Consider the following 23,436-nt stretch of genomic DNA (forward strand, 5'->3'; position numbering starts at 1 on the left):
ATTAGTGAGGTTGATAAGCATGTACTTCTTTGTTCCCCTCCTGAATAATACATTTGAGGAAAACAAACAAACAAAGAAGCCTTCTTAGATATCAAACCTTGAACAAATATTAGACAATCCCAACTGGTCAATGACCAGAGGCAACTAAACACCCCCTGTGAGGTCACAGCATGGTCCCCTCAGCCTCACCTGTCATACATTGTTGTGAGAAGGCTCAGAGTGAGTTCCGAAGCTCTGGGGTGCACCTGTCCTGGTTTTTCCACCCTGACTCTCTGAAACAGCTCCTGCAGAGCCTGAAAAAGCTGCTGCACAGAGACAGCACTTTCTCTTGCCTCCCAGAGACTCTGACGTAGTAGGACATGCTGAATCAGAGAACTGCCAATCAAGTCCACTGCAGGAAGCAAAGGAAACACTGCATCACTTCTGATCTGAACAAAAGGCTTCAAAAAAATAAACATCATCTAGCCTTTAATGAAGACTGTTTTTTATGGCAGCTGTTTTTTTAAGGGAATTACATATGGCCACTATTTGGATACATCTCTCTTGTGTATAATTCAGGCGTTCCTATTCTAACAGTCGATTTGATTTTGCAAAAGTGCATCTGTTTGTAAAGCATAGTTAGAACATTATTCCCAGTATAACCTCTAGGATGTGGCTTTATAAAAGGAAATTAAATGGGAAAGAAGTGAGAAACTTGAAAATAGCTTTCCGAGGAAGTTAGGACACTGGTGAAAAGTTGGGAAAAACATTTTTATGCTGTTTATTAAGTGGATTGAGAAAATTCATCTTTCATGTTCAAATATCATTTTTTCTTGTCTGCAGCCTAGCTCGAGAAGGAATATTGTGTATAAAAATGCAAATGCATTACTTAAAAAACTCAGTGATCTTTATAAAAGAGCAGTTGCTGAATTAGACTCCTTAGGTCTCACCCTTGCTTTAGTAATGTTTATTTTTTTGATCTTGGTCTCATCAGTATTATTATCCAGAAAGGCACTTAATAAAACCAAAGTTGCTTACAAAAAATAATGGTTTATTTCTTACATGTTTTTTTTTTTATCACCTTCTCCTAAAAATGTTACAAGGCAATAAATATAAGGAAGAATGAAATAGAGCTGACCCCATGGTTTCTTGCAGATGGAGGATGACAGACAAAATGAATAAACACCCACTTGTGCCATCTGAGAGATGGGGACGTCAGTGGCACCAAGAGCTGCTGGCATTTAAAATGCTTCAGCCTGTGAAGTGATAAAACCCTGCACTTCTGTCTACTTCGTAAATCAACCTCACATACAACAAATCTAGCACGTATAATAAACATTTTTATTTGTTCTCTGATACTGCTTTTAAAGGGAGAGTCTCAGAAAGTGAGGGGGTATGTTTTGGGATGAGACTGTGATAAAAACGTGGCTGCATGTGGTAGAGACTGAAAACTCTTTCATCGTTATTCAGTCACAAAACCTATCACCTCGGCCTGGCGTGCTGTACACAGGATGCTATGGCTTCTGCTGAGAATTCTGTATTACAGCAAAACAGATAATAGTGGTGTCCATTAATCTCACCACCAGATTTGTGCAGGAACGCTCTCCGGCTCTCCAGATCCTGCTGCCTGGAGCTCACGATATGTTTATCTCGGTGTTAGGGACTTTTGTTTCCCCAATTTTTGTTTGGTTATCTGTTATACGTAGAACTTTCCAACTTCTGATTTCGTATACTGTTACTATTTCCCATGCATATTATTTATATTCACTGTTTCTGATGCCAGGCGTAATAAAAAATCCCGAAAGGTACACCCTCAAATTACACTGTTTGTACACATCCAGTCTCATATGAACAATGATGGAGGCTCATGTGAGCATTGGCTGCTAACTTTCTTTAATAGGAGACATTCTCCAGGAAAACAGCATGATTCAGGGTAAATTTTTAGTGAGCATCTTCTGCCTTTTGTTGATTTCTGGAGTAATATAAGTAATTTGTCTATATCAGTGATTTAAAAAAAAAATTTTTTTTAAGCCAAGAATCCCTTCTTCAAAGGACACTTTCACAGAAATGCAATATGGAAGATAGAGAAAAACAGAGTTGTTCTGGTAGAGGAGATAGCCTTTTGGGTTTTCTCTAATTGCCTATTCTTCCTTTTCCCACCTTGCTGGCCCTTTTGGGTTTTCTCGACTTGCCTCTACTTCCTTTTCCCATCTCGCTGGCCCTTTCTTACCCTACTTCACACCCATGTCCACTTTATGAAACACATTTTGAAAACCACTGGTCTACCTAACTTATTAGGCAGAGGAAAAATATTTTAAAAAATTTCAACCTTTAGGAAAAATGACATATGTGTGTGTGTGTGTGTGTGTGTGTGTGTGTGTGTGTGTGTATATATATAAAATACAATTTATATATATATATAAAACACAACTTTTTTAGGTCTGCTGTAATAAATGTCATAAATTACACAAAGTGATTTTTAAAAAATGCAGTACAGAACTTATTAGAAATCAATAACATCAGATATGCTGAATGCCTGTCGTTTTTCACAGCCAGGACCCAAGTCAGTTCATTTTGGAGAATTTTTACAACATAAAAATTTTTACTGTATTTTACCTAGATAACAGTATAGGAAAAGAAACCATGGCATTCAATCAGATAAAATTTAATGCAAAAGAGTAGTTCTCATGAAATTCTCAAGCGATTTTTAAACTTTATGGCCTGAGGATTATTCATCTGAACTTACTTTTGCAGGTTCAGAAAGAGACGGGGGTACAACTTAAAAATGCAAGTCTTAAGTAGTAGAAGGAATTTAGAAATTTTTACATTTGAATCTACAAGTTATATTAAACTAACTTATTTTGTGATTTTATTTTGCGTCAATATTGGTATCCTGAAAAGGGAATAAACAAACAAAAAATTTGCAGAAACCAAGTAGGAACATTCTTTTAAAGAATTAAAATCCTCATCCATGAATTATTGTCTATTGTCAGTCAGCGAAGCTACATGTGGGTGGAACACACAGGTGTATCTTCCACACTCCATCTTCCCTGTTACAAGTAGGGTAGATGCACAGGTCCAACCTTCCAGATCCAGCAGTCACTCACATGGGGGGAGTTTTTGGTTTTCTATGACTTTTACATTACACATCAGGGTCAGATTATTTCAAGTGTTTCAAGAGAACCTGTACTTACATTGGCACAAGGTTTGCACTGATCGTAATTTGAAGGCTGTTCTATAAATGGAATTCTCAATACTATTAAGAGCATCTGTAAAGAAAACATGAAATATCATAGATAAAGGACTGTCTCATTAGATAAATCCCATATCCTAGAAGGAGATCCTAGAGAGCATGTAGCCCTACTTTATTTTGCAGGTGAGGAAATCAAAGTCTAGAGCTCTCTTTCCTACCTGGGAACAAATAATAATGGACTACGCTATCCTAGGCTGCAGGTGACCATAGAGAGCCTCCTCTGAGCCCACCAAACTAAGGAATCCCCCAGTGAGGAGGGCTTCTCCATGAAGCCGTCCACTTTTTATATAAAAATGAAATAGCCTATGAAACAATAAGACAAAAAACTATCTGTAGAATATAAATTCAGTTTGTTAATATATTCTAGTCATATGTACACACATATTTATGCATCTATGAAAATGACTAACCATCCACTCATTTAGTAGATTTTTATTGAGCTCTTACTATATGGCCCTGGCATGAGTCCAGGCTCTTGAAATATAGCAACTAACAAAACAGATAAAAATTCTTGCCCCGTGGAGCTTAATTTCTAATGTCATTCGTCAGATTGTTAACAGGGGATATCTTTGAGTGCTCGAATTCTTAGTTATTTTCTTCCTACTTGTCAATATTACCTAAATTTTCTATAAAGAGCACATGTTATTTTTATAATCAGAAAAGAATTATTAATATACTTTCTTTTACCCACCACCAACATCACTACATCAGTGGCTAGCATTTCTGAGCACTTACCAGGCACTGAGTATGTATTCACCCTTTTCACAGTGTGGAGGAGAAGAGAAAGCTCTGGAGCCATATCTAGGTAATAGAAAATGTATATGTAATATACAAATGCCCTGTACATTTGTATATGTAATAGAAAATGTATATGTAATAGAAAATAGAAATGATCAAAACATATGAAAAAAAAGTTGAAAGACTAATTACTACAGAAGACTTTTTGACGAGGAAAAGCAGTCATCAAAGATAAACAACCATAAGCAGAGATAGTTTTGCAGGCAAATTCCTTTAAACTTTCAAGGGATAGGGGAATCCCTGTTACTCGACTCTTCTAAAAATGGACTTGAGGATATGGGGAGGGGGAAGGGTAAGCTATGACAAAGTGAGAGAGTGGCATGGACATATATACACTACCAAACGTAAAATAGATAGCTAGTGGGAAGCAGCCGCATAGCACAGGGAGATCAGCTCGGTGCTTTGTGACCACCTAGAGGGGTGGGATAGGGAGGGTGGGAGGGAGGGAGACACAAGAGGGAAGAGATATGGGAACATATGTATATGTATAACTGATTCACTTTGTTATAAAGCAGAAACTAACACACAATTGTAAAGCAATTATACTCCAATAAAGATGTTAAAAAAAATAAATTAAAAAAAATTAAAAAAAAAAAAACTGGAAAAAACTCAGAAAACTTCCCAATTTATTTTAGGAGGCTAACATAACTGTAATACCAACATTTGATACAGTTTTATTGAAAATATTGTTATTACTGAGAGAAACTAGTTAAATTCTGATTTGAGCCTTTGAAGGAAATTGGTCTAATTGGCCAAGGAAAATTGTCCAATATGGGACGGTTTCAGCATCAACTCAAAAGTCTAAAGTTTGAAGTCTCATCTAAATACCATCTAAATCAGATATATAAAAAATAAACATATCTTATTTAAGATGAAAGCAAAGATAAAACATAATATATTAGCAAACATTTTCAAGAACACATTAAAGAATTATGTTCCATGATATGGAAAGGTTTATTTCAGGAATTTAAAATTTGTTCAACAATTAATATATTAAGAGAAGGAAAAAAGTTACTGAACCAGTGGATTCTCAAAATACATTGGTAAAATTCATCAGCCATTCTGATTTTTTAAAAACTGGTACATGATCTAGGAAGAGAGGAAACATCCTTAAAATGTCAGAAATAAAAGGCAAATTTCATATAAAAGTGAGATAGACAAAAGACATCCCTGTTAGAGTCAGGAAAAAATCACCCCCATCCCCCTTTTCACCACTGTGATCCAACTCTAGTCTGAAGCAGAGAAATAAAATACAGGGCATCAGGACCACCCCTGTCCCCTCCACACTGTGCCAGATAGGGTGGAATCTCCTTGATAGACCTTGAAGGATAGCCCTCCAGGATGTCAGTATGAGTCCATTGGAGCTGGCATATAATAATAGAATTGGAACTTATTTGCTGTCCCTGTTTTGGAATTCTAATCTACAAAAACAAATAAAAATAAGAGTTATAAATTTTAGGAAGGAAGAGATGTACAGATGTTCTGATTGCCTCTCTATCCAGATAATTCATGAGGATCATCTGCAAGTTGGCTGGATTTAGGACAATTGTATGAGAATCAATAACTTCCCTTTATATCAGTGGTTTTCAAACTTTACTCGCATCAGATTGCAGAGCTTACCCCCAGAGTCTGGGTCGGGGGGCCTGGGTATTGCATTTCTAATCCCAGGCGATGCTCATGTTTTCAGTCCAGGAAATATACTTTGAGTACCACCACTTTATACCAAGAATAATCAGTTAGAACAGGTAATTTTTAACATCTAAAAAATGCCTAAAGTAAACAAAACAATGTGTAAGACCTTATAAAGCTTTATTGAAAGACATTAAAGATAATATGAATAAATGGAGAGATCTATTTCCTCCATTCCTGGATATTCCTGGATTAGGAATGTTCAATAACATAAGGATATGAATTCTACCCTATAAATTTAAAGCAATTCCAACCCAAATTCCAACTACCATTTTGAACTTGACAAAACAATATAAAATTAATCTGTAAGAATAAATGCAATGTGTGCTTATTTCAGGAACAGATAGAGTAATGGAACAGGACAAAATCAGAAACTGACCTATGTATACATAGGGTTTTTGTTTTTTTATTAACATCTTTATTGGAGTATAATTTCTTTACAATGGTGTGTTAGTTTCTGCTTTATAACAAAGTGAATCAGTTATACATATACATATGTTCCCATATCTCTTCCCTCTTGCATCTCCCTCCCTCCCACCCTCCCTCTCCCACCCCTCTAGGTGGTCACAAAGCACCGAGCTGATCTCCCTGTGCTATGCGGTTGCTTCCCACTAGCTATCTATTTTACATTTGGTAGTGTATATATGTCTTACATAGGGTTTTAGCATATGATAAAGATGATGTTTTAACTCAGTGAGAATCAATAACTTCCTTTTATATCGGTGGTTTATATCAATGAGGAAATTATAGATTATTTAATAAATAGTGTTGGGGCCATTGGATGGATAACTATTTAGAAAAATATAATATAGGTACTTTAGTTCAGATCATAAACAAAAATAACACCAGGATGTATTACAGAGTTAAGCATGAATTCTTAAAACTCTAAGACAATTAAAAGAAAAATTTTTTGGCAATCTTGAGGTTGAAAGACATTTTAAAGCATGATTATAAGCCCAAATCCATGGCAATGTGTCTATAACTTAGTATGGTCCTATTTTTGTAAATGATAAAAACTAATAGAAAAAAAGAACACAATAAACACAGTAGGAAAGGTTATATATCAGACCTCTAACTGTTTATCTGGGGACAGGAGTACATTATGGGCATTATGGGAGGGGTTTAATTTTTTACTTTCTATAACATGATAGCGATCTGAATGGTACTGGGGAGAGAAAATTGGGGGGAGATAAGAGGCACAATTTTCTAGTGAAATTGACAGGGATTGGTGGCTAATTGGACGTGGGAGGGAGACCAAGTGTAGGAAATAATGGGGGAGGATAAAGTTTGTGCATAGAGGTGGAATGGGAATTCATTTTCAACATCTGAGTTTGAGGTTTCTGTAAGACATCTGAATGGAGATGTCCAATAGGCAGTTGAAACTACCTCCCAGACACTTGGGAGTCCAGGATTCTGGAACTGGGACTTGTCCCCAGAGACTTGGGCTTGGAGTACAGGGAGTTGGAGGGAATGGTCCTTGGACAGCAAATCCTGGAGCTAAGGTGACCTGAGAGAATAGGCAGACATATTGGTCAAGGTTTCTTTCTGAGAAGGCTTGTGGATCAAGCAGAGTCCAGGTGAAAGGGAACAGGTCAGAAACTGGGAATGCCGGACTAGAGCCAGAGGGTTCCACATGGTGATGAAAAGGAGAAGCTTAAAGAGATTTCCCAGCATGGAGGGAGTAGCCATGAGAAATTTTTAGAGTATTGCTGTCCAACAGGAGAAATACAGTATGATTCAAATATGTCACCTTAAATTTCTAGCAGCTACATTTTAAAAAGTAAGAAGAAACAGGTGAAATTAATTTTAATGATGTATTTCATTTTATCTATCAGAATATTATTTAACATGTAACCAACATAAAAATTATTAATAAAACATTTTCTGTTCTTATTGTCTTCAAAACTCAGTATCTTTTTTACACTTGCAGCACATCTCAATTTGGACTAGCCATATTTCAAGTGCTCCATAGCCACATGTGGCTAGTGGCTACCAGACTGAGAGCTCAGTTTTAAAGAATACTGGCTGGGAGGGGGAGCTGTTCAGGGTGTTGAACAGGACTCAATTTTTGATTCTGTGTCTGGGGGTCAGGGTTGCTATTTAGGATGGGATAGAGATTTAGGAGTCATTAGTGTTGACTGTGGGCAAAACCATGTCCACCTACTAGGTTGCCTAAGAAGAGTGCTTTAAGTGAAGAGAAAATTAGGCTAAGTAACAGTGCGCCTGAGAAACATAATCATTTAAGTACCAGAGGAGAAAGAGAAACCTAAGAAGAAGAAGAAGAAGGGAAAGCCAAAGAAACCAGGAGACAGCAATGGTACAAAGGCCAAGGAAGGTGAGTTTCAGAAAGTAGAGACAAGCCAATACTTCAGTATCTGGAAGCCACAAGGAGATCAACTATGTGCTAAAAATTAGTCTCTGTTTTTGATTAACTTGACTATTAAAGGCTTCATAAGAGCACTTTTACGGGGATATGGGGGCCGAAATCAAATTACACAGGATTGATCAATGAATGTAAGGTAAAGAAAAAAACATAAAAGCAGACAACTCTTTCAAGATCCTTAATCTGAAGGGAAGACAAGAGGGCCATCGCTAGAAAAGCACACAAAATCAAAACTAATTTTCAAAGGCAGGAGAGATTCCAAAATGTACATATGGGTCATGGAGGAGGGGTCAGGAGAGAGGATGAGGTTGAGGGTCCAGGAAGTAGGGTTCCAGGAGGTACTTGATATAGCAAAGTCTGTCTCAGAGGACAACATGTTCCCGTAGCCACCCAACATCCATTCACCTTTCTTCTGGTGAACCTGATCTTGGTCCATGAAATTCCCCTGATCTTGGTCCATGAAATTCTAGTTGGGTTCATTCCAATGCTCCTATTTCCATGGAGGACACGTGGCCCAGGCCTACCCGACCAATGAGAGCATCATTGCCCTCCCCAGATGTGGACTCATAACCAAAGTCAGGCAAAGAATATACCAATGAAATTTGGATCAAGGACTCTTTGTTCAAGTTATCAGGGAAGAAGACTTATTTTTTCCTGTTGGACTTGAAATTGGAATCATAGATGGGAGCAGCAGTTACTCTCCTGTCGGGATGTGTAGCTTGAGCATGAAACCAACACACGAAGGAGAGTAGAGACGAACTTGGAGATGGAGAGAAACCACGTCCTACTGACATTGTCTGGGCTCAGAGCAAGCTAGTCCTCCCTAGGGTAATTAATTATATAAGGTAATAAAGCCACTTTGAGCCGAGTTCTCTCTTACAAGTAACTGAAATGTAGCTAACTGATACAATCTCTGAGGTAGAGGCAATGGATGGGGTAAGATGTACAGGTGAAGGAATTAGCTTTGGCAAGAAGCCCCTGAGAGGACTTCCCCTCATTCCCTGAGAGGAAGAATAAAAGGATATGATGGTGGGTGTGGGGAAAGAAGGCATGTCTGAGGGTGTCTGTTTTCTTTATGAAGTTGGGGACAAGTTCACTCAGAATTAGGGAGAGATGGTAGAGCAGAAAGCTTGAGGAATGGTAAAGATATGGTATTGTTACAGCAGGCAGTGAGAGAGGAAACCAGTCACACACTTTGGAAAGAACTGCCAAGCAACGTTGCATCTCTAACATTTCTTATGATAACAAATTTCAATTAAATAGACTTTATACCCACAATGCTCACTTGGAAGCAAGGTTTCACATGCAAACAAGCTTTGAGCCCAGGACTTACTTGTATTTATTATGCTGAAGGGAAGATGCCTTGAGGAAAATAAAGCTATTTTCAAATTTATTGTCAGCTGATTACCATAAAACTTAGGCAATTGGGAGTAAATGGTTTGTGTGCTGGAGAAGTGTTTGTGACTAGAAACACAGCAGGCTCTTTAGCCTTTGCTAAGCAGGCCCTAAACAAAACAAAACAAGGGGTTGATGGGGGGATTTCATTGATTCAAACATATGTGGCAGGATAATTTATGGTGATATTAATTTCTGACTTGTTCTTGCAGCAGTGGGAGAATTTAAAGAATGAAAAGGCAATGTTTCCATGTCCATTTCTGTGTGTGTTCCAAGGTCTAAGCTCTCTTTACTCCTTTGGGAGACTTACCACCTTTTAAGGGGTCAGTGTTTCAGGGGCCACCCTGAAGTCAACCCACTCAGGCTTTAGTATGAAAGGCCCATCAAAGAATGCCATCCATGGAAATGGGAGAGTTGGGATCAACACTACTAGAATTTCATGGCCTAAAATCAGGGGGAAGTTGTTCTTCCAAAGCAGGTGCACTGGTTCAGCAGAAGAAACGCGACCAGATGCTGGATGGCCAGAAGAGCAGGTTCCCTCCGAGAGGGGCTTTGCTGTGGCAAATATCACCTGGACCCCTCACTGACTGCACCGCAACTTCATCCTCTGTCCCGGCCGCTCCTCCCTGACCCATACACATACAGACATTCTGGAATCTCAGTTGCCTTTGAAAACCAATCTTGATTTTAGTGTTGTTCTAGCTATGACTCTCTTTTCCCTAGAGCGGGAGAGACGCTGATACCTGGACAGGAAAGTGGGAGATGCCTAACTGGGGTTCAAGTTTGCGGGCTGATTCCGGGGCTTCCCTTACTAGCAGTTCCCCGGGTGGAGGGAATGGCTGCGTTGTGTAACTAGGGAGACCGGACACTAGGCTTGGCAAGGATTTCTGTGTCCAGTCTTGACAAGGAGTCCCATGTCTTCAAGTGGACTCCAAAGCCAAAGGCAAAGAGCAGAGTGAGTGGCGGCCACGATGCTACTTTGGACCGGATATTCTGAGCACTTCAGACCAGATGTTCAGGAAAAAGCTGAAATGGTTTCTGTCTGTCTCAGGACGGCTGCTTCCCAAACTGAACTTAGTCTAAATTTCATACCAAGTGACAGTGACTAGCTTTTGGTTTGGAAAAGGCTGTTTCTTGCCCTTGAGTGTCGTGGCGTGAAGTCCTGGCTATTCCACATGTGGGTATTGAGTGCCAGGCACTAAGCTAAGCCACTCAGGGTGTTACAAGGGCTGAACCAGGTCAGACCCACCCTTGAGACCTTAGAGCATACCCCTGGCCTCTCCCTAAATATACCTTGATTCAATGATCAATATATGATCATGAGTCAAAGACACCTACCTTAGGGGAATGTGGGCTGTGCCTGAAAGTGTCATTAAACAAGACAGCTTATTTTAAAACCCTCTATATTTTGTTATTCTTTTTTGAACAGGTATAACCATATCAGAGACCTACAGTTCACTCTCTTTTGTTGTTTACTGTTTCCTTATGTTTTAAAAATGCTTAGTTTTCAGATAAGAGTCCAGTGTTAGAGTAGGGGAAAAGTCATACCTCTGCCCTAAGTCTGGAGAAGGAGAGCACATGGAGAGTAGCCACAAGAGTGTGGAAATGATTTACAAAAATGTAATGCCCAACATTGTTTTTCCTTCTGGAAACTGGCCAATTTTTGCGCCCTGGTTCCTCTCAGATGCACCAAATGAACACAGAATCAGCAAGCTAGGGAGTCTGCAGGTTCCCAGATGCTGCTGTTGGTGGAAGAGTGATTCTATGGCTGCTCTACCATCTGGCCCATCACACTCCTGTCAAGTTATGTTTTGCAGTGTCATCTGATGAAGTTATGCAGCATAACAGGGCAAGCTGTGATACAGGACATGGGGAAAATGAATGAGTATCCCAGGTGATTCACCAGCAGCCCTGCTTCCTCAAGGCTTCTTGTTTTTTTTTTCTCCTGCTGGTAAGAGAAGACTCAAGAAAGGAAGAAATTGCTGGATGTTTCAGACCCAAAGCTATAAACAAAGTAATTTGAGATGTTCAAAAAAATAATAATATAAGCTACAAAGCTACATATGGTCTTGTTCATGGAAGCAGTTTAATGGGGAACCTTGTTTTGCTTTAAACGATTCATATTTTTACTTAGCCAAATCAATATGTGTCATTTTCTACAGATACTAAGAATGTAATAAAATTTCTTTCAACAGCCCATCATCTAGTTCGATGATCCAGAAAGAGATATTTTAGGCCAGTGGTCCTAAGCGGCCAGCATCAGCATGGCCTGGGAACTTGTTAGAAATTCATGTTCTTGGTCCCCACACTGGACCTACTGAGTCACAAACCCTGGAGGTGGAGCCCAGCATTTTAACAAACCCTCTAAATGATTCTGATGCACACACACTACATTTAAGAAACACTCCTTAGGGAGAGAAAAGTGAGCTTTGAATGGAGTATCTACTGCTTTGTGTTAAGCTTACTAACATGAGGGCCCAATACTGGAAAACCCAAAGATAATTTGAATCATTCAGAATGTTGTTTTAGATAAATAACTTGAGATAGTACGGAATTTTATATAAAACAAGCCAAGTTAACAATCTAGATCTTAGCTAGGGGAATAAGGCTGCCACTAGGTCCAACAATAAAAATATCACAAGCCAGTCCTGGGCCTACCCTGGCATTCAGAGATGCTGGAAGAAAAGGGAATTAGTTTCCCTCTATCCATTTATCAAATAGTCATACAGTAACAGCTGTGACACTTTTCTCTCAACTTTGGTCTCAAATAGTACAGTGAACTTACCCCTGACATTAAAATATCTACAGTGATGTCATTTTAATAGTAAACTATGAAGATATATGTAAATAAGATAAGCCACTTTTTGTGTATTTGAATAGCAATTTAAAGTGCAATTATATTGAGATCAAGTCTTTTGTTAAATTATTTTTTGGTGCTTTGGGGACAACAGACCAAATACTCGTCAATATGTTATGAATTTCTGTTTAGAAAACGGAGAAAGTCTTTTCAATCATCCAATAGTTTCTTTTTCAGCCAGGCATTTGCCAAATGTCACTCCTCTGCAACTCGGAAGTCTGAAAATACAACATCTGTGCCTGATTTTTTTGTTTACAAACTGTGCTCAAAAACTTAACAATAATACTTACCTTGTTTATCTGGGTCCATTTTAGGAATTTCTTCGAATAACAGATGGCAAGAAGGTCCTTGTAACTGGAAATGAACCAATATTTTAATCAGGAGGTTTTGCAGTGGAATTGCTGGATATATCAGAGATATTTTAGGCCAGTGGTCCTAATTGCTGGGTGGGGGGCAAAAAGGCAACTAAGCAAAGTCATTTCACCTGTGGAACGATGACTGCAAGGTGTTCAGGGAGACTAAAAATTCCTGGGAGGGTAAAAAATAAGGAAAGCAGGGAGAAGCTTCTTATACTGGTCACTTCTCTAGGGAAGCTGGAAACAAACTCCTGAAACTAATACGGTGACTACTTAGAACTTTTGAGGCATTATAATTTTAAGAGTGGACTGAATTCTCACTTCAAGAAAATGGAAATTTACTTGAATTTTGAAGGACAAAATTTGAAGCTCTCAATGCTTGAATTTCTAATAGCACTATAGTGAATCATTCTACATACTAAGTATCTGAAAAATACTATCCATTTGAACACCTTATCACATATATGTGTGTATTTATGTGTGTCTGTGTGTGTATACAATTCAGTTTGCTTTCAACAAAAAGAATGGGTTATGCTATAATAAAACCTTACACATTTCTAAGAATGACATTTCTTAATATGAGTAGTTGAAAACTGTTTTAAAAAATTACATGGTAATTAAGTTTAGGTAGGACTTTTCATCATCTTCTAATGAGTATATTAATTAAGGCACAAATTGTTGGGCAGATAAGCAACATTTTACAAAGAGAGAAACTAAAACAAAATTGATTACATTAGTTCTTTAAAAATATGATAGCAATAGTGAAAATACCAGACTTGCCCCAAACCAGGAAGGTTCCAAATATATTCAGGTAAGCTTTGTTTTGAAAAGTTGTAGCAAGGGCAATCAGGTTAGAATTCTCCTTGGTGTAGAAACACTTCCCCGAGCCCTTCCTGAAGTCCCCAGGTAGGTGCAGAAGGATCCAGTCTCCCATCCTGTCAACAGTGCACCTGGAGATACAATCTATCTGCCTCCACTCCAGGTCCTTACCTTTCTTAGTTTCCTTGGGGAAGCAGTTTAGTCAAACATTCTGTAGAGGTTATTCAGCAGTTTTGGAAGAAGGAAAAGTTGAGTACTAACAGATTTCCAGATGTGGCATTCCTATGGAGAGTGGATGTCTTCTTCTGACTGTCCAGCAACTACACACAAAACTGATATCGAGGTTGCACTGTTTTTAAGGGCTCACAGAAGTGCATTCATTAGTAATAGAGATGCTGCATAATTTAAGACTACTCCTACATCTCTGTTTCAAAGGGCTATTTCAGTATTGATTTCGTGTGTGGGAGAGACAAGTAAAACTTCTGGGTGCTGTTGAGAACAAGGGTTACCACAGAGATTAAGAAACAGTATGAAGAACTCCACATCCCAGGGAACAGCCACCTTACTAACCATCCCAGATAAGAGTGACCTAGGGATGGAATCTAATTCATTTGATTATTAATTCTTTTAGAAATACAGAGGTACGGTTACAGATTTTTTAAAGGCACCAAATATAATACAAGTCTTCAAAAGGATAATAGTTTGTTATGAATGCACATTTCCTCTTAAGTTCTAAGTATAATCTGAAAATGTATTTTTTAAAGTTCAAATTAAAAATAAACCTGTTGTAATCCTAACAGGCTTTTATTTTTTTTTTCTAGTTACCATCTTTTTTTTTTTTTAATTTATTTATTTTTGGCTGTGTTGGGTCTTCGTTGCTGCGTGCGGACTGTCTCTAGTTGCGGCGAGCAGGGGCTACTCTTCATTGCAGTGTGCAGGCTTTTCATTGCAGTGGCTTCTCTTGTTGCAGAGCACGGGCTCTAGGCGTGCGGGCTTCAGTAGTTGTGGCGCACGGGCTTAGTTGCTCCGCGGCATGTGGGATCTTCCTGGACCAGGGCTCGAACCCGTGTCCCCTGCATTGGCAGGCAGATTCTTAACCACTGTGTCACCAGGGAAGTCCTAGGCTTTTATTTTTAAAAAATGAAGTCATATCAACCAAATGTATTAGAACTTTACCATCAACGTCTTCAGGTGGCTGGAGACATGTCTTTCAAAAGGGCTGGAACCCAAAGCACAGGTATATTACTCCATGAGCAGTACCTGGAGAGCCAGAATATCTGGGTCCATGCTCCCAATCGATGCTCCTAAAACAATTATGATAAGTGGTCACTAATCCACTCCAGAATGTGCCATGAGAAAAATCAGTATGATCTCCAACGACAACCAATTTATCCCTTTCTTTTTGAAAGTATTAGTATCACACTACTGGTTTCTTAAAAACAGAAACTTGGGACATTTTTAAAAATGAAAGTTGATTAGTAATGGGGCAAGAATGGGATCAAGTGGAGGGAGGAAAACGTATCACTTGTTTTTCTCTATATGAATTTTGTTGATATTCTGGGAGCAGATAAGACAATGTAGGAAGAGAGAAAGTCTATCTCACAGGAAATCTGTATCTGTTTGAGTGTTACAGACTCAAAGTTGAGAACATATTTAGAAGTTTTGTATTTCATTATATCTGCATCAAGACATAACATAATATCTGAGGTATTGGCAATAGAGGGAGGATAGAATGTTTTCCTGAATGCTGCCATGTTGAGATTTGAGCATATCTCTGGCATTGATTAATTACATGGATCAAAAACTTTGCATCAAAAAAAAAAAAGTTGTCTGAAGTTCCAGGCAAAATGATATAATTAAGTAGACAAATGTTTAAGTACATGAGAGTGAACTAGAGGATGTTGGAAAGTAATTTAAGCAAATGGGCAATTGATAGTCCTGAGCTCTCAGCCTGGCTGATTTTGGACAGCTGAGATGAAAGATTGAGGACAGTTTTGGTTTCACTTACTTCTGTTAACTGGAAATTTTTAATTACTGTTGCACCACCTGGTTCAAGCTCAGATAGACTTAATCACATTAAGACTTTCTTTTCTTTATCGTAGTATGTTTTGGGTTATAAATCAAAGCAAGTTATTACAATTTTACAATATTATAGGTAACTGACAAGGGGACATTTTTTACTAGTATGGCAGTAATTTCTGTAAATCAAAATTTTGTAATTGACACTGCCTTTACCTTCTGAAACGGAGTAGCTCCACCCTGAGGAAGCAGTTGAGAAGAGGGTTCAATCTCCCTGTACAATCACAACTTGCTCTGGTTTAGACAGACTCCACACCAACCAGAAACTGGGTGACTGTTCCTTATCGTGCATTGGTACTGTTTTTTGAGGCAGCCATTTTCTGTTCAGTATCTGACAGCTCTTTACACATGCATCTGAAGACTCTAAGTTCCAAGAGAGAAAGAAGAGCCTTGACACATCATACCCTAAAATGTCTAGGTAGTCCCTTACATAAATTACAGGATAATTTTATATACATATTTACATACATGATGAACAATTTTAACAAATCAAGTTACTAAAATTGACTCAAGAAGAAATAGAGAAAAGGGAACCTTTGTGAACTGTTGCTGGGAACGTAAATTTGTACTGCCATTATGGAAAACAATATGGAGATTGATCAAAAATTTAAAAATAGAACTATCATGTCATCCAGCAATCCTACTGCTGGCCATATAGCCAAAGGAAATAAAATCAGTATCTCAAAGATATATCTGCACTCCTATATTCATTCCAACAATAACTACATTATTCACAGTAGTCAAGATATGGAAGCAACCTAAATGTCTGACAGCGGATGAATGGATAAAGAAAATGTGATGTATATATATAATGGAATATTACTCAGCCTTACAAAAGAAAGAAATCCTGCCATTTGTGACAATATGGATGAGCCTGGAGGATATTATGCTAATTTGAAATAAGCCAGACACAGAAAGACAAATAGCACATGATCTCACTTACACATGGAATTCAAAAAGAAAAGAAAAAAAAAGTCTACCGCAAAGCAACAGAGAGTAGAATGGTCGTTCCCCGTTACCAGAGGCAGAGGAGGGTGAAGGACATGCAGGGAAGGGGGTAGACGTTGATCTAAGGGTACAAACTCATTCTTCAGGCTTCCCTGAGGTCTTCCAGGACCACTCTATCTGAAGTAGCTTCAACACGTAACTCCATTTTATTCATAACTATTAGCACAACCTGTGGTCATCTTGGTACTTTATTTGTTTACTGATCTATCATTGTTTTCTCTACTAGAAAGCAAGCTCCTCAGGGGCAGGAATAAGAGCCCTTTTGTTTGTTCATGTGCGATACTGTGATTCGTAATAAGAAATATATATTTGGATTTTTTCCCTTTGTCCCCTTTCTGGCACTGAGCTCCTAAAACCCTTGGGATTTCCTAAGGGATGAAAGTGATAAATTGTCTTTTATTATGTTAATGAGGTGAATTTTGGAAGCACTTAAGGATGGGGGGCTGGTTACCAGAGGAACCAACCACCTGTTTAGCGGGTTAGAACTTTGTCTCACCCCTTTGATCTCTGGGGCAGGGAGAGGGGCTGGAGGTTGAATCAATTGCCAATGACCAATGATTTAATCAATCATTCCTACAATGAAGTTTCCATAAAACCCCAAAAGGATGGGGTTCAGCGAGCTTCCAGGTTGGTGAACACATGGAGATTTGGGAAGAGTGGCATGCTGGGGAGGGCATGGAAGTTTTGCAACATTTCCCCATATATTGCCCTGTGCTTCTCTTCCATCTGGCCCTTGAGTTATATCCTTTTTAAAACAAACTGTTAATTTGTTAAGTAAAATGCTTCCCTGAGTTCTGTCAGTTGCCCTAGGAAATTAATCTAACCCAGGGAGGGGATCTGATCTATAGCCATTGGTCAGAAGCACAGGTGACAACCTGGCCTTTTGATTGGTATCTGAAGTAGTGTGTGTGCGTGTGTGTGTGTGTGTGTGTGTGTGTGTATGTGTGCGTATGTGTACTGGGGGGCAGTCTTATAGGACTGAGCTCTTAGCCTGTGGGATCTGACCCTATCTCCAGGTAGGTTGTATTAGAATTGAACTGGATTGCAGGACATGCAGCCGATGTCAGAAAATTGTTTAGTGGTGGGAATGACCCCTACACTTCAGAATTAGGAGCAGAACTATACTCTATATCCTCAGTGTTTGCTTCCCATACTGTATGAGTCATTGTAAGTATCCAAGAAATGTGTTGAATAAAATCAATCAGGAGAGACTCGTTAGCATTGTGCATGGAGAGAGTGCCCTGCCTATGATCTATGTTGCATATTGCTTTCCTGTAGAGATGAAAGTTAATTATAGTCTGAGGCTCTCAGATTTCCAAATTATTTAAATACTTCTCCTTGTTCTGACTCCAAACCTTCTGATTATAATCTGTGCCTCCACGTAGCTTGCACAGGAAGTGAAGTCACTCTCAGGGCTGTGGACATCTGCTCTCCTTGGTAGGTTCTGTTTTAAATCTAAGACATAAACTGGCATTCTTGTTCTATCATTAGTCTTGGTTGGTTTTGTGAGGATCATTAATAGTGCCCACACACTATACTTCTTGTGCAAGTATAATCTTGTGCAAGATTGTGCAAGGATGAAGAATAGGCTTTGGTGGTGGATTCTACCAGGTAATATCACCCTAGGAGATAACCTACTCACTTCCTTGGAGACTTACTGGTTTTCCTTTTTTATAGATACTTCAAAAAATAATAATGAGTACTGTCAGAATTTAGAAGAGAGGGACAAAAACATACATTGATCGATCACAATTATGTGTCAGGCATTATTCCAGGTGCTTAGAAAACATTAGAGAATAGATGACGATCCTGCCATTTTAGTATGGGAGATGGACAATATGATAATAACATATGAACAAACAATAATATTGATTATTGTAAGTGCTATGGAATAAAATGAAAAGTAGAGCAGGATAAGGGGGTTTAGCTATTGCTGAATATTACGGTCTTACATAGTGTGGCATGTGTAGACTCCATTAGGAAAGTGAAATTTGAGCAAAGATGTGAAGGAAGTGAAGGTGTTCGCTAAGTACCATTTAGAGAAAGAATGTTCCAGGTAGAGGCTCTGAGGTGGGAGTCTGCCTGGCAGATGTGAGTTGTAGCTAAGAGGCCAGTGTGGCCAGAGCAGAGTGGGATGAGCAGGGAGGAGAGGAGTAGGAAAGATCAGAGGGATGTAAAGGTGGGGTGGGAAGAGGCCAATGTAAGGACTTGACCTTTACCCCGTAGTAAACTGAGAGCCTCTACAGGCTTTTAAACATAGATGAGATACTATCTGATTTACAGGAGAATATTTTGAAGTTAGTGCCAACAGGACTTCTTAAGAGATTGGGTGTAGAATGTGAGGGAAAGAAAAGTAAAGGGCGACTCCAAGGGTTTTGGTTTGAACAGTTGGGAGGATGAAGTTCCCCTTCACTGAGATTTTGTGGGGAGGAACAAGTTTGAGGTGTGAGGTGTTGGAATAAAAGGGAAATTTGGGGCTTGTTAACTTATTTGTCTATTTGCAATTTAACTAGGAATCTCAAGTAGAATAGAGGAGTATCAAGTTTGGAAGAGATGACAGCCTGGAGATATAAATTTGGGAGTTACCTACACACAGATGGTATGTAAAGCCATGCAACTAGATGGAATTATTAACAGATGCGTGTAGGTAGAGAAGATAACCAAGGATAGACCCTTGGGGCACTCCAAGCTTACGAGAGGACAAGAGGAGGAACCAGCAAAGGAAACAGAGAAAAAGTGGGACACCTCATGGGGATGAATTAGGAAGAAAACCGTGAAAGTGCTGTGCACTGGAAGGTAAGTGTAACCGAGAGAAGGAAATGATCCACCATGTCAAACACTGCTGATAGGTCAAGTCTGTATGAGAACTACGGACACATCCTGGGATTATTCAGTCATCGCAGTAACTTCTGGGGGCTGTGGGTGTAAACTTGACTTGATGGCATTACTCGAGTGTGACTACTGCGTGCTGTTCTTGGGCAAGAGACACTCGGGCCTGGGGGCCACTTTCCCTGAGATTGAGATAGGTAGTGTACCTACACGGAAGGAGGAAACCGTGGCTCTGCAAAACCCTTGCTTACGGCCCCTTTGTAGAGCAACCATGCTTCCTTGGACCAATCAAATGAGAAACTTGTGATTAGAGATCCCTGAGGGCTTATAATTTCTGCCCAGAAGAAATTAATCTAAGGCGCAGAGCAGCTGCTCAGGCTTGGGAGGGTTACGGGTTTTGCTTCCAGCGGCTCAGTTGTAAGCTTGGGTAACCTTTCTGTGTCCTCTGCAGAATGAGTAAGCATGCAGCTCTGGGCCAGGACCATTTTAGACATAAAGATGCTCATGTTAAGGCCAAAAAAGGAACAAGTGAAGGTTATATACGACATTATTTCCCACCTGGTAGGAGTAGAGGGAGGAAAAGGCTCTTTAATCTATTTCTGTCTGTTGGAATCCCATAATTTTCATCTCTCTGATATAAAAAGAAATGATTTGGCCTACAGAGGGAAGGTCACCCCACTGTGTCAGACCTAAAGTAGCTTCAGTGAGATAAGATTCTAGGTGGGGCAAATGGTCTATGCAAAAGTGGTAGGGCAGCAAACCTAAGGCTCACAGGATTGTGGTGAACCAGTTTGGATGACATTAAGAAGTCCTAAAACAACATGCTGGTAAGTGTGGAGAGGAATCCTGCAGTCAGAAAGTGAAATTCAGACTAAAGTACCAAGACTGTAGATGTGGATAAAGGGAATTGGGGAGGTAGCTGACTTAGGAGGTGACTGTCCATTGGCTGGAGCAGTGGTTGTGAAAGTGTGGTCCTCAGATCAGCAGTATCAGTGTCCCCGGGGAACTTGTGAAGAATGCAAGTTCTCAGGCCCCACATAAGACCTGCTGGATCAGAAACTCTGGAGATGGGGCACAGCAATCTGTTTTTTTTTTTTTTTTTTTTTTTTTTAGCAATCTGTTTTTAACAGGTGATTCCGATTCATGCTAATGCTGAAAACCACTTGTCCATTGAGCTAGGCTGATGACATTTACTCATTGGAATTGAGAATATTAAAAGCATGATAGCGTATACACACCATAATACATAAAATAGATAACCAACAAGGACTTACTGTATAGCACAGGGAACTATACTCAATATTTTGTAATAACCTCTAAGGGAAAAGAATCTGAAAGAGGATATACATATATGCATATATGTATAACTGAATCACTTTGCTGTACACCTGAAACGAACACAACATTGTAAATCAACTCTACTTCAATAAAAAAAATAAAATAAAAAAGAAATTGAAATATAAAAAAATATGAAAGTCAATACAGGTTTTGAACCTGACTGAGTGGGAGAATTGTCTAAATTATCTAAATATATTTCTTATTCATTCCCCTAGAACAAATGACAATAACAAAGTGAAAGATATTTCTCTATCAAGTTATGTAGCTTTTGGCTGTAAGTATATATAGCCATATGTATAAGTATCTATTTGTTGGATGTAAGTAACAGAAACCACAACTCACAGGGGCTTAAACCATAAAGTTATTTGTTGTTTATTCGACAGGAATTCTGAAGTTGGTCCAGGGTTGGCTCAGAGGCTCTTTGAAGTCATTGAGGCCTTGGGCTCAGGCACCAGGCTTTTTCTATCCTTCTACACTGCCACTCTCCTGGTGGCACCCTGCTGGTGATGTCTCGCTCATGGCCACAAAATGGCTGCCCAAGCTGCAAGCATTAGGTCCTGGTAGAGTAACATTTTAAGCAGGAAGGAAGTAGGTGGAAGTCAAAGTGCTTTCTCCTTGCATACCATTCATTCATTCATTCATTCATTCATTCCCTCTTTCTCTCTGCCTTCCACACCCTCTCTCTCTCACACATACACACAACCCCGCTGGAAGACGATTTCTCCTTATGTATCACTGTACAAAACTGGGTCACATGCCTGCTGCTAGACCAATCACTGGCAAATGGGACTAGCTAAGATCTATCAAGATTCATGGCCTAGAGTTGGGCCCATTGCCCATCCCAACAAAATCAGAGTTCTGTTAGTCAAGAGAATGGGAGCAGGGCTGTAGGGAGGGCAACTAAGAGTGCCTGCTACAGTTACAGGATATGTACACTTAACCTATATTTCAGTGACCAATAAAGTAATTGCTTTATTCATATAATGCCTTTCTCTGAGTCATATTCTAAAAGTTCTACTGAATATTCTTCCTTCATGCCTTTATCATGACAGTTTTAATAACATGGAGAAATTATTTTTTAATAATCTCACATTAAAGTTACTCCTAATGGGAAGACCAGACTTGAGATTTCCCAAGTTGGGTCATTACAAATTATAAGCTACTGTGAGAGCAAGTGCATCAGCTGAAAAACGAACAAACAAACAAAAACAAAACAGTAATTCTCTGAAAGATATTATTTTTGAAATGGCACCCTCATTATTTTTAAACAAATAGCAAGCACGTATAATTCCATATCTTGTATTAATTTTGGACAAATGTATGGTAGTAGGTATAGTGGTTAAAATCACTTTGTTCTCTTCTCCTATGGGAGTCTATCCTGGACCATCCTGGTCATCCCACAGTGGTTCAAACAAGCGATTGTTCAGATTCATACTGGGAAGTACAGCCTGCTGGGGATGGGGCTGAATATTTCCTACAGTGTCCCTAGAGAGGAGAAACTCTGCCCATGTCTGTCTCTAACCCCTTCCTAGATGTCCAGCTATTGGAGAAGCAGCTGATTATCTGATTGGTCAGGGCTTGACACCCACTGGGAAGAGTCTCACTAAACGCAGGGCTACTGGATTGAAAGGTGATTGTGTTCATGGCTGTATTCTCTGTTCTGACTTTTCCTCTTGGTTCTGGCTGATAACTGATGGGCATAGCTGACTCCAGGGGAATGGAACAGGAAGCTTTGCTCGAGTTTCTTAGTCTGAGTCACACGTTCCAATCGAGTTCAGTTTTACCGTGAAGAAGCCCCATGTGCTGAGGGGCAGCTGCCACACGCCCCGCCCTGTGTCGTACAGCACCAGGGGATTTCCCCTCCAGTTACTGTTCTTTTTATTTATTTATTTATTTATTTATTTATTTATTTATTTATTTATTTATGGCTGTGTTGGGTCTTCGTTTCTGTGCGAGGGCTTTCTCTAGTTGCGGCAAGTGGGGGCCACTCTTCATCGCGGTGCGCAGGCCTCTCACTATCGTGGCCTCTCTTGTTGCGGAGCACAGGCTCCAGACGCGCAGGCTCAGTAGCTGTGGCTCACGGGCCTAGTTGCTCCGCGGCATGTGGGATCTTCCCAGACCAGGGCTCGAACCCGTGTCCCCTGCACTGGCAGGCAGATTCTCAACCACTGCACCACCAGGGAAGCCCCAGTTACTGTTCTTTGTGGTCTCACCCCTTTGGTTGAGAACCCCACAAGAAGGGGCAGAGGAAGTGGTAGGATTAGGGCACAAAACCTCACCTGAAGCCCTTAAGTCCTTAAGTTTTCTTCATAATAAATGAGGTGCTGACTTCGGAAATAAGCCAAAGTTAGTCATGGTTTTAAAATCATCCATTTTATTATGATGGTATAGAAGCAGTGCAGAAGCATCTGAAAGCTCCCTGAATTTTCAGAAAGTAACTTGTACCTGAAGCACCATTTAAAACTACAGAGAGGGGCTCCCCGGGGCTCCCCTGGTGGCCCAGTGGTTGAGAATCTGCCTGCCAATGCAGGGGACAAGGGTTCGAGCCCTGGTCCAGGAAGATCTCACATGTTGCGTAGCGACTAGGCCCGTGAGCCACAACTACTGAGCCTGCGCGTCTGGAGCCTGTGCTCCGCGATACAAGAGAGGCCGC

At 39.7% G+C, this 23,436-nt stretch overlaps 1 protein-coding gene across 1 annotated transcript in view; it reads right to left on the reverse strand.

Moving 5' to 3' along the window:
* The window catches only part of DYTN (dystrotelin), a 50,548-nt gene extending 37,885 nt beyond the window's left edge, over nt 1-12,663 (reverse strand). The window contains exons 1-3 of the mRNA XM_059927369.1: nt 12,645-12,663; nt 3,174-3,248; nt 190-391 (exon numbers count right to left, since the gene is read on the reverse strand). Coding sequence (XP_059783352.1) covers nt 190-391; nt 3,174-3,248; nt 12,645-12,663 — 296 coding nt within the window. The remainder of the gene's footprint in view (nt 1-189; nt 392-3,173; nt 3,249-12,644) is intronic.
* Between the last annotated feature and the right edge of the window lie 10,773 nt (nt 12,664-23,436).

The sequence above is a fragment of the Balaenoptera ricei genome, chromosome 7, assembly GCF_028023285.1.
Source record: "Balaenoptera ricei isolate mBalRic1 chromosome 7, mBalRic1.hap2, whole genome shotgun sequence".
Lineage (NCBI taxonomy): Eukaryota > Metazoa > Chordata > Mammalia > Artiodactyla > Balaenopteridae > Balaenoptera > Balaenoptera ricei.